Source organism: Melopsittacus undulatus, chromosome 3 (assembly GCF_012275295.1).
Source record: "Melopsittacus undulatus isolate bMelUnd1 chromosome 3, bMelUnd1.mat.Z, whole genome shotgun sequence".
Taxonomy (NCBI): Eukaryota; Metazoa; Chordata; class Aves; order Psittaciformes; family Psittaculidae; genus Melopsittacus; species Melopsittacus undulatus.
In genome coordinates this window covers 70,416,745-70,429,078 of record NC_047529.1, presented here as the reverse complement: position 1 = coordinate 70,429,078, position 12,334 = coordinate 70,416,745, and the positions used below count along the sequence as shown (strand labels likewise).

Genomic DNA, 12,334 nt, shown 5'->3' with positions numbered 1-12,334 from the left:
AATTACTTGCTGCCTTTTTTTTCTTTTCTTCCTTTCTGCCTTGCTAGAGTATTGGATAGAATTGGGGCCAGAGCTCTGGTGGCACATGTCCGGACATTTGCAGATTTTTTGGTGTATGAATTCTCTACCTCTGCAGGGGGCCAGCAGCTCAATAAATGTATTGAGATTCTCAATGACATGGTGTGGAAATACAACATTGTAACACTGGATAGGTTGATACTGTGTTTGGTAAGTATTGTCTTAGAAGGTAAAATGACAGTTCTTCACACAGTCTGCTTTGAGTCACTTTTGTAGGAAAGTTACATGATTCAGAAGCAAATGGAAAATCTTGTACCCATTAGAGTATGCTTTCTTTGCGTAGAATTCAGCCTGTTTGGTCAGAAAAGTAAGAGAGAAACAGCTTTCTCTGTCCTTTCCAGGCTATCTTACAAAATAAGGCAGAACACATCTAGCAAGAATGAAAATTTCCTTCAATAATTATTCTTATATTTTTAAATGTGATTTTAACTTAAAGCTCATTTGAATTTTAGTTTGGTTTTCAAATTGGAGTCCAAACAGAGCGGCCAGAAATTTGAAGCAATTTTAACTTCATTAATTGATTACTTTCAGTAAGAGTATCGACAGCTAAAAGAGAGATAGAGTTCTGGGAGAATGTGCTATCATTGGGGAGTTTGTAAGACTGACTGCTTATGTAACAAAAAATGTAATGGGTACTTTTCACAAGAGATGATTGAAACTGCCCCTGTTCTGTGTCTTCAATTGAAAAATAAGAGTTGAAACTCCATATGTTCAGTGTGAATTTGTGTGCAGATGTACCTGATGTGTAGCCACATTTGCTAGCCAGTGTTTAGGGGTTATAAAACAGCAATATCAACTGTAATCCTTTGTTTTCTAATCCATTTTTTTTAAGGCTATGCGTAGTCATGAAGGAAATGAAGCTCAAGTCTGTTACTTCATAATTCAGTTACTCTTACTGAAGCCTAATGATTTCAGAAACAGAGTGAGTGATTTTGTGAAGGAGAATTCTCCAGAGCACTGGATGCAGAATGACTGGCATACTAAGCATATGAGTTATCACAAGGTATCAAAGCTAATAAAATTCTGTTGTTATAAAACTTCTTGTGGAGTTCAGATCATCCAGAGAGTCTTTTGTTCTGTGAATGACAGGACAGCTCTGTCAAGTTTTAGAGTTAGTCGGTTGTAATTTATCTGGGCTAGGATAAAAAATATATGCAAAAAAAATCACTATGATTATGTAAGGATGTTAAAATTATTGTGCAGTGATATTCAAAGATAGAAACAGCTGAAGAGTTGGTTGGAGGTTCATTCTTGCTCATCTAAATCCAGTTTTCAAGTCTTGGTTTTACTGATACTCATTTAGAACAGTCTGTGCATCACAGAAAAGGTATTCTTTCTGGTGTTTTATGAGTATACCAATAGCTAAACCTACATTTTCTCCTAACTGTTGAAGCTGCCATCTCCTGTGTGTCAAGAACATGATATCCTGTTACGTATTACGTTAGGGAAGAGTATTGCTGGGATTTAAAGGCTGCTGTAACGTAGTGGTTTCTGCTAACTAGAAAAGGACGAACCAGTGCAGCGTTCTATCAAAAGATAAGTCAACAGTGAGATTATGAAGATACAAGCAAAATTGTGTAGCTAAACACATGCATTCTAATTCTGATCCAGAAGCTATTTGGTCTGTATTAGCCCTCTTTTTTAGCCGTGCAGTGTCTTAACAGTGCCTAAAAGTGTAAAGGTAGCAGGAAAGCAAATTGTCTTAGCCTGGGAAGTGCTCTGACATGGCTGCACAGTTATAGACCCCATCTGACACATAGAAATTTCAGACACAAATAAAACACTATAAGCACAGCCTTCAGCTGTGCTTATCTGGTATTTGAGTGCACTCTTAATTCTTTCCCTGGGAGTTACTATTTCTAGTGTTCTGATTTAGTATATGATACAGAAGCTTTCAGCAGTGCTAATTTTTCCCTTAGGGTTTCTCTTACAATACTTGGTAAGGGACACGTAAGTGCTGGCTGCTTTCAGCTTTGCCTTGGGGTGCTTAATGTTGTCTTATGCCTGCTTTAAGTGGTGGTGAAACTTTGTTTTGTTTTGTTGGCTTGCTTTTTTCTTTCTGAAGAAGTTGTTACCTACTAGTCTAATAACTAAATAATTTCACTTAGAGTTGAATTTTCTTGAACTTTCTTCTTAAGCTTTACAGTGAAATCATCCCACTGCAGTCATACAAGATAATGAAGGCTATGAATTGTCTTTTTAAAGCAATGTAGATGCTGGATACTTAACACATTGGTTTTAAGGAAAGGGCTTTTGATTTTGTTGGATTTCTTTCCCTCCAGAAATATCCTGAAAAGCTGTATTTTGAAGGCTTGGCAGAGCAAGTCAATCCCCCAGTTCAGATCCAGCCCCAGTACCTACCAATTTATTTTGGAAATGTATGCCTGCGCTTTCTGCCAGTGTTTGACATTGTAATCCATAGATTTCTGGAATTGCTTCCAGTGTCCAAATCACTAGAAACTTTACTGGATCATCTGGGAGGTTTATACAAATTCCATGGTAAGTTATCTGTGAATATAGACTTTTATTCCTGTTGCCATCATTCTGTTCTCCATTCGTAATTTTCATCTACTATGTCAGCGTTTGAAGCCTTTCCTATCCTGTAAGCCCCATTTCCACAGAGAAGTAAAATCCCTATTTAGCAGATTTCAGCCTAATAACAGTGAACTTTTATTCAGGTAGCTCTTGCTAATTCATGCTTCCTCTACAGCTTTCTTTTTCATTACCTTCTGGTTGTAAGTACTTGAACCGGTGTTCTAACAAACTTTGTTACCAAGACTGAAACAACTAAAAAGCAGTTCCTTCATCTGTCCTTACTAAAGATTCAAATAGCTGATTTTTTTAACACTTTTATAACAGCACCTTTATGATACGTTTTTTGTGTAGATGTCATTGCTATATTATGCCCAGACAATTTACTGTATTCTTTTTACCGTGACTTTATACCTAAATTCTTCTAGATATATATTAATACTCTTTATACAAAGATATAATTGGGACAGTTTAGTTACAAATATATTAGTTTTATAATTAAGAAACAAACAGTAGTACTGACTTTCTTTGCTCACCTTCTACCTTTCTGCACACACATTGAAGTGTATGTAAAAATAAGGAAAAATACTGTTGTATAGTGAAGTAAAGAATGTGAATCAATTCCATATATGCTTTTTTAAAATACATACAACATACTCTTGTAGAGCTCTTGATTTTAATTTTATGTTTGCCCCATAAAGATAATAGCGATGCTACAAGTTATTTCTGATCTTTGTTGTTTTCCTTTTCTTCTTGGTAGACCGTCCGGTGACTTACCTGTACAACACTCTTCACTATTATGAGATGCATCTCAGAGAGCGCACAAACCTCAAAAGAAAACTCGTTCATGCCATTATTGGCTCTCTCAAAGATAATCGACCACTAGGCTGGTGTCTAAGTGATACTTATCTCAAATGTGCTATGAATGCCCGAGAAGAAAATCCATGGATTCCTGATGACACTTATTATTGCAAGCTCATTGGAAGACTAGTGGACAATATCCTTCTTAAAGTTTACATTAAATAAGCTGCACCAATGTCTTATAGCTTCTTTTCATCAAAATATGAAGTTTAATTTCTTTCTTAAAAAAAAAGCTTGGAATCATTATTTAGCTACTTATATCAGTAAAAATTCATATTAGATTACTGCAGTGTACTTGTTTAAGAATTATTCTACTCAGGAACTGTGCTGTAAAACATCTTGAAAGGTATCGTGAAAACAAAGAACAGTGCAGCTCTATAAATGTTTCACTGTTTAATGCATCACTTATAAATACAAATACTGATGTTTATGTGTTGTAAATTGAATTCTAGTTGCCACATAAAATCAGCTTGATACAAAGCATGAGTACACAAATGTAGAAATGAGCATTTCTACATTTAACAAAAAATGTAGAAAATGAGGCTATTTTTTTTCCTTAATGCCATTATCATTATTACTAAGAATAAAATATTGTAAGCAAAGCCACATGTAAGATGGTATGTAACTGTGTCTAGTTGAAGATCAGTGTATGTGATGTTAGCAACAGCTGAGAATCTCTTTTTTAGGAAGTAAAAATAGAAGTTATATTTTTAACACAAACCTCCATGTTCTTAATTGTTGCCTTTTATTAGTTTTTATAGTTAAGACTACTGCTGATTTGGATTTCTGTGGACATAGCTAATGAATCTGTGTTCTAGAGATTAGTACCAGTGTAATCTCTCTGGACATTATCTTCTTTCTGTGTCAGCTTTACTGGAGTTGACCAGTTTTCTGCATGTTATGTGTCTTCCTTCACTCCTCTTTGTGAGCTTGCTTTTATGTGTAACTTATAATCGGTTTATTAGTTTGCTCTAAAGAAAACTAAAATCGTATAAACCCCTGCTTTTATGCAAATGTTAACAGTATGTTCAAAGATCTTTTCTGTGTATAGCTCAAATGAGTTAAGTCTTGGTTGGGAAAGTGGAGTATCATTGCCTCATATTCATACTTTTGTCCATATGTCCTGTGTTTATGAAATGCTTGGTGACTTACCTTTCGGTTCAGTTTAGTATGAGGCAGTATACTACTATACAATATATATATACTATACAATACAGTATACTGTATTGGAGCACCTTTTTTTTCCTTAATCATTGTCACCTATGGCAGGCAAATCACCGGGTCCATTTCCAAATTGTGACTGGAGATTCAATGAGTTTCCTAACCCAGCTGCCCATGCTCTCCATGTTACCTGTGTTGAGCTCATGGCTCTGACTGTTCCAGGGAAAGATGTGGGCAATGAATTACTGAATGTTGTGCTGAAGAGGTATGTTGGCTTTCTGAAACTGTTTTCTGCAATATGCAACACATAGTGAGAGATACATTGTTAAGGTAGTCTGTGATACTCATTTTCTTATTTTTTATGAGTTTTTAATTAAGTATAAATACTTAAAGATTTATATATAAAGGTGTCCATGCCTGTGGCATGGGTTGCTGTTAGAATCTTTAAGGTCTCTAACACAAAACATTCTGTGATACTTTGATGGTTTTGAGAAGGTGGCTATGGGGATGAAACAGAAAATTTAAGTGTTAGATTTCTGTGCTGCAGTGGACTGTGTGATACCCTTTAAAGGACAGAGGGAAGACCTTGCACAGCCAAAGAACGCAGTGGGTTTAGTGGAGAGAGGCTCGAAAAAGTCTGTTATTCTTTCAGCTGTGCTGGGAGGAGATTTCATCAGTTAATATCATAGCATCTTTGAATGCAAAGAAATGAGCAGGGAGCATTAGCAGGACTCTGACTCCTCCTGATACTAGTGTAAAATCAGAGGTACTTGAAACAGAGTGGTGTGCCAAGGCTAACCTTTTGTCATGATGTATTAAGTTTGACCCACAGCTCTGTTTCTTGCTCAGCCACTGTAAAAATACCTGAAGTGAAAGGAAGAACCTGGTATTATCACAGGGATTCAGATGCCATCTTTGATCAGTGACAAACTGAAGTAGTTTGATTTCAGCCTATTCAGCTTAGTAATATATTATTGTTAGCTCTACTTTGGAGTCAATAAAGGGACAAGCTCACCTTAAACTCTGATGCCTATTCAGTATGAAGAACAGTGTGATAAGAGCCTTTGAGGAAAACATGCTGCTAACACAAAATTATGCCGGGACAAAGTTTTGCCAGCAACATCACAGTAACATTTATACTGTTTGTTTGCTCTTCTAAATACTTGTAGATATTTTTATAGCTCTCTCAACTTGAGAAATGTTCTTTGCATGAGTACAGTTTGTCTTTAGGCGCACTAGAAGCACAAATTGCAATTGTGAAATTCAGAGGTTTAGTTTTCTTTGTTTCTTCAGTCAGCCCCTGGTGCCAAGAGAGAATATCACGGCTTGGATGAATGCGATTGGATTAATCATCACAGCCTTACCCGTGAGTCAGTATGTTGTATTTTAAAATAAAAAACCCCTCTGCTTCCATGTAAGGTTTATTATCTTTCTATAGTATGTTCTAAGGACTTCGAGCCAGCATGTAGATTCTGCAGAACGCTATTCAGAAGGCTGCTTGTGTGTTTGAGAAACATCTGCTCCTCCAGCATGGAAAAATTGACAGGGATTTCTGAATTTCCATTAAGTTTTGAGGCTAGGTTGAAAAGTGGTAGATCACTCCTATTTGAAAACATGTTTAAATACTGTGTGTGTAGAATTGAGAACTGGAGCTATGAAATAAGATCTGTAAGGCTTCTTATGCTAATTTGATGTTAATCCTTGTACTTGCATGTCCTTAAACCATGTAAATGAGACATGCCTAAAACTGCAAGAGCAAATGTGTGCAGTATCAGGGTTTGTGTATCAGTAGAAACTTTGATCTTCTAAATATAATGTTTCTTGTACCTGACCAGGACTCCCTGAATAATTTTGGTATTGCTTATCTGTTGCTTGTATCTGCAACAGTTTTCCTTTCCTTGTGGCTTTTCTTCCCCAACAGTATGGTTCCTCTTCTTAGAAGAAAGCCATCATGGATTTAATCCTTATTATTTTTATGATTATTATTATTCCTGTTCCCTCTCTTTGCATCTTCATCTACATTCTTTAACTTTTGTACCTTTTTTATTTTTTTTTTTCCATCTTTGGATTTTCAGTCTGTTTTGTCCTGTCAGTTAGAAGCCTCAGAAATTTCTCCTTCCTTCCATTAGGGCTTTTTTGCCTCAGTGCTGCTTCTTTTTTAGACCTTTATATTAGCTACCTAAATAATTAAATGAATGAAATGTGTCTTGATAATGTCATAACTTCAAGTATACCGCATCCCTTAACATGGATGCAGTATCGTGCTTCTTAATTTCTGTGTTTGTCAGACAGGGTTATAAACTACTGTGTGGTCAAAACCATTTTAGAAATGCACTAGCAGCAGAAAATGTTGAGGAGGCATTGTCTCAAATAGTGTTCTTCTCGGAAGCAGTTTGACCTTTTGTTTTTTTCCAGGAGCCATACTGGATTGTTCTTCATGATCGCATTGTGAGCGTTATCAACAGTCCCAGCTTGACGTCAGAGACAGAATGGGTTGGTTACCCATTCCAGCTGTTTGACTTCACAGCATGTCACCAGTCATATTCTGAGATGAGTTGTAGCTACACTTTGGCTTTGGCACATGCTGTCTGGCATCATTCTAGCATTGGACAGCTTTCTCTCATTCCTAAGTAAGTGTAATGATATTTAATGATTTGTCTTTTAAATTCCAAGCATATTGTAGGTAACAGAGCTGTACCTCCAGCACTTACATCAGCAAATATGTACAGGGGAGCTTTAAAACTCACCAGATAGATCACAGGGTTTTTTCCAGCACTCTTTGTTACCTGTAAGCTTTGGGGCTTTCATTTAGAGTATCTTTGGTGAGCCTTTTTTATCTTTATTAGCTTTCATTAATATAACTTTTATTAAACCTTTGACTGTAGCATATTCTTAAAATATCAACTGTAATCACTAAATCTATCCTTAATTCTAGCAAATACCCTTTACCACAAATTGAGATGCTTTGCTGACTGAAGGATGTGATAGTGATCCCCATAATCATTAAAGCAAGTAAAAAATAACTACTTGAATAAAAAGTTGATTAGACTTTTCCCAGGGCCACAATAATGAGAGAACTAATGCACTTCACTTACAAAGTCTTAAAATACTGAACAAAGTTAAGGTGGTATGAGGTATTTTCCTCAATCGTGATCTTTGATTTAAGGCTAGCATTAAAACATCAGAGGACAGCTTTTTGACTGTGTGTAGCATTCTGTTGAGTTGTTGGCTGTTGTAGTCCAGTAATAATGCCCGTAAATGTTCTATAGCTTCACTGAAATAACTAGTATTTGGAAATTTAACATTTTCAGAGTTCCTTTGTGTTTTCTGTAATAAAGGCCTAAATCTGTGGGGCCCATCCTTTCTGGCTAGAATCTGGGATAGGGGAAAGAATTAAAAAGCAAAATCCACTTGAAGTACGAAATGTCTTGAAATACTGCAGGTTCCTCACAGATGTATTGATACCAATAGTGAAAACAGAGTTCCAGTTACTCTACGTTTACCATCTTGTTGGTCCTTTTCTACAACGGTTCCAGCAGGAGAGGACACGATGCATGATAGAGGTAAAGTGTAGCTCTTGGTCTCCTTTATAAAGTATATGTTATTTTAGCTTTGCAGTTATATTACACAGAAGTATCTGACAGGAGATTTTTCATAAACATTCAGAATTAAATTCTCTACAGAGTAAATAGTACTTTCAAGGATCTGAATTGCTGAGGTGGTACTCAGCTACCCAGTTAACTGTGAAATCTTGTCACCTTGGTTCAGGATAAAACACCTAGCACTTTTTCTAAACCCAAAAAAGAAATACAGCCCCAAAATAGGGAGCAGCACATGCTTTCTTTGGCCCCTAAACTGCATGCAAAATATGCATCAAACTTACTGCCTGTTTTAAGAGCTTATAGGCAGGGGAGGGAAGTACACAAAAGCTGAATTCTGAAGTTGGAGGAGCATTCCCATCAGTGTGGATAAGAGTAAGGGAGGAGAAAAGAACTGGAGCCAGCCAGTAGGTAGATAAGCTGAAAAACAGCAGGGAGCGAAGATCCTTCTAGAAAGAAGAACTTAACTTGGGAATCCGGTCTTTAAATACCTGTGCTGTCATTAAATATATGCAAAGCCTGTAAGTCAAGTGTGCATCTTGACTCCCATTAGTTTCTGTGCTGCAATTCTCTGCTCACCACCCCCAGTTCATTCTAAAATACTTAGTTTGCAAGCATTGATTTTTGAAGAAATCAAAGGTGCAGGGATGTATACCCAGTGGGAGAAGATCTAACTTTTGTTCCCATGTTTTTGGATATATCATGAACACAGGATACTGTAAGAAACTATCAGGTAGATAAATAATCACATGCCAATGGTTCTGTGTACTAGTTTACATATTTCCTTCAGTTTTACTCCTGACTTACAGCTTTTTCTGGTTCTTTTCCAGTATACTTTGGAAGTATGAAACAAAAAATACGTGTACAGTTCTTTACAAATGTCTTTTTTCTCTTTTGTTTTGTTTTGCCCTTTCTGTCTTGAAGCTACAATAAACGTAACTCTAAAAAGTTGTTTCATAAAGCACTGCTTAAAGAAAAGTACTGGAGAGCAATAGAAAGTACCGTTCATACATGGATTAGTATAATTTTGTAGATTACTGTATAATACTATAAATTGCTAGCAAGTATTGCTTTGGCCGGTTTCTTCTTTCCTCGGGAAGGAAATCTTTTCTGTGCCTGCAGTCTCTGAATTGAGCAAAAATACAAGGAAAACTAAAAAGCCAATGTCTTTCCATACTTCTTAACATTCCCATCTCCTTTTTCTTTGTGAGGAGTTGATTTCAGTGTGAGGAAATTGTGAGGAGTTGCTGTCCTTGGAGTAGACAGCAATTATCATGAACTTTGTACATGTTCATTTAAGTCACAAATTTCAGACTGCCATATTTAAACTCTTTGTAGAGAATGCTTGAACCATTAAAATGCACTGTATGCTGAAAACCTTGCCAGAGACTAGGTATAAGCGGAATGCTGTAAATTCTAATGTCTTTGTCTCTAGAAGACTCAGATCTTGTGCTAAACTTTTCCTGATTGTTTATTGAGACTTTTGCAAATTTTCTGGCACTTACTCAAACCATATTGCAGTCAGTGATGTTTAAGCACTAGTTATGCACCATGTACCAAAATACCATCACTGCACTCGCTGGAAGTTAAATTGGGAAAATTAGATCATTTAGTTAAGCACAGTGGGTTGAGTTAGACTTGCCCATTTGTCCTTGTAAGAAAGTAAATGGTTAGGAGTCACAGATACTTAAAAAGCAGTACATATTTTTATTACACTGTTTAGGTGTATTACTACTCTAAAGCATTTTAAAACCTGTATTCATTTGGAGTACTTTTTATGTCTGTGGAAACAGATTGGAGTGGCATTTTATGAAATGCTCCTGAATGCAGATCGGTACAGCTCCCACCTGAACTACATGGATCCTATATGCGACTTCTTGTATCATATGAAGTATATGTTTACAGGTGACAGTGTGAAAGACCAAGTAAGTGAGCAGTAGCTATTGATACTTTCATTATCTTTTCTTCCCATATAGAAATTTAATCTTTTTATGAATTATGTTCATAGATAGCATTACAACAAAATGCTTAACAGTTGACTAGTCTCTATATACAAATTAGGAAGTTGCTGAACTTCTGCACATTTAAAAGAAAGCTTTAGATGCACTGGACTGAGTATCTCAGATTTCAAGGTAGATTTCTGAGCCTGAGATTTAAGCTACAGTTTGACGGTCCTTTAAGAAGTATTATTAAAGCAGTCCCTAGAAGTAAAGCTACTGCATGTGGCATACCTTTTCCTCATACCAATCTATATATCTTTCAAGTTCTTACCTAATTTATGATTCATTCATATAACTTAACATGTGACAAAAGCAAGAATGCACCCATGTTCAGTGAAAAATCATTCACACGATTTTAATTTATAAGAGTATGCACTTTTATAAGTGTCAGCTGTGTGAATTGTTTCGCAAATCTTTGGTTCCAACTGTTACACCAGGGAAAGATTTTTAAGGTTAGTTAACAAAAAAGGTTATAAATAAAATATTAACATAAATACCACTATTTACTATATCTTTTTCCTTTTCTCATTGTGCTGATGTGACGTTTGTGTAAAGTAGTGATATTATGTCAAAATACTCCTGTTTTACTCAATGTGTGTCCTTTTTTCTTTTTTTTTTTGGTGTTTTGTTAACAGGTTGAGAAAATAATTTGTAATTTAAGACCAGCTTTGAAACTTCGGTTACGCTTCATAACACACATCAGCAAAATGGAATCAGCTGCTGTTCCACAGCAACCACTCAATAGTGGTTCACCCGCACAGCAGCCTAGCCAAGTGCCTGTAAATGTTTCTTTGCCAGTAACACAGTGAAATGGAGCATTGTTCTGACCTTGAGATGAAGGCTTCTTTCTGTTACTGATCAAGGTGAAACATTATCTGATCTGCAATCTGGTATGCTGTGTACACATGCAGACTTCTGCTTCATTTTCTTTTGCATAATGAAGCTGTCTTTACTCTGTGCATGCCAGTTGTCATAGCTGTTGATATCAGATGCTAGATGTTGATATCAGATGCTAGATGAGGTGTATTTTGTCTTTTTCTGAGAGCACTGAGGGAAGGTTCTCTGCAAGCAAATGCATGGATTTCTGAAGAGTTTACAATATTCTGCTCCCTATTCCCGTTTGAGTACTCTGGATTTTTACTTTCTGTCTGTCTATGATACAAAAGAACACTCAGTGTGGCCTGGTAGAAAATGGCTTTTTGAATTTGGGTTCTGCCTTACTAAAAATTTCTGTTACTGTTGCAGGAGAGTTATATTTCTTTTGGGCAGGCAGTTGAAGTTCTGATACAGAAACATTCCTAGACAGACAGATTGCACCAGTTGCATTGAGCTAATTATAACATCTTTCCAAAGACTAAGAGTGAGCCTTTGAAAATATTTGTAGATCTTGTATGTACAGTTTACATTCAACAGGTGAGCAATGGATTTGACCTAGCATCAGTTACTAGATTGTTAGATTACTACCTAAAGGCTGTCTAATGAATCTACTAGAACTCTGCATATTCAGTTCAAGCTGTGCTGGTTTATATTTTATCTTTCCTGGTTTGGAGATGGTGTAATTTTTATTAAGTCAATCACATAAATTTTATTATATTTTAGATTTTGATAACAGAATTGAAAGGCTCAGTACTTTGTAAATACTCATTATGTTTGACGATTTTTTTTTAATTAAAAAAAAACACTTTAAAAAGACTGTATTCAGTATTGTTAAGCTTATTTATTTTGTGCACCCATTACTTTTACATAAAGGATTGACCATAGCAAGTATATCTCCACATCCCAAGTCTGTCGTCTTACAATAGTGACAGTTTTAACCTGTTACAAGTAGGGCCCAGATTAGTAAGGTCAGGTCTGATTTATATCTGTTTAAAAATGTAACAGGTATGAAAAGGACTTCTTGATTCAATGGATGGAAGGTTTTTTGGTCTGTTTTTGAAGGACAGCAAACCTGGATTGCTGAAAACTGCTGTCATTTGTGTTGTACTTGGATCCTAAATTCTGCCAAGTGTAATCTGAGTAACAGGGAACTGTGAGTCCTCTTCAATGAATTTGCAGTCTGATAGAAAACAGACTGTCTGACATATATACTGTGTGTTTGGTTTA

At 36.1% G+C, this 12,334-nt stretch overlaps 1 protein-coding gene across 2 annotated transcripts in view; it reads left to right on the top strand.

The window, feature by feature from the left end:
- Positions 1 to 11,923, top strand: part of MED23 (mediator complex subunit 23) — a 38,231-nt gene extending 26,308 nt beyond the window's left edge. For both annotated transcript variants that reach the window (XM_005154739.3, XM_005154740.3), the window contains 10 exons: positions 48 to 228; positions 911 to 1,081; positions 2,361 to 2,577; positions 3,371 to 3,607; positions 4,732 to 4,897; positions 5,926 to 5,998; positions 7,048 to 7,262; positions 8,075 to 8,195; positions 10,025 to 10,156; positions 10,867 to 11,923. In XM_005154739.3, the coding sequence (XP_005154796.1) occupies positions 48 to 228; positions 911 to 1,081; positions 2,361 to 2,577; positions 3,371 to 3,607; positions 4,732 to 4,897; positions 5,926 to 5,998; positions 7,048 to 7,262; positions 8,075 to 8,195; positions 10,025 to 10,156; positions 10,867 to 11,040 (1,687 nt within the window). In that variant the 3' untranslated portion in view covers positions 11,041 to 11,923. The remainder of the gene's footprint in view (positions 1 to 47; positions 229 to 910; positions 1,082 to 2,360; positions 2,578 to 3,370; positions 3,608 to 4,731; positions 4,898 to 5,925; positions 5,999 to 7,047; positions 7,263 to 8,074; positions 8,196 to 10,024; positions 10,157 to 10,866) is intronic.
- The last annotated feature ends 411 nt before the right edge of the window (positions 11,924 to 12,334 follow it).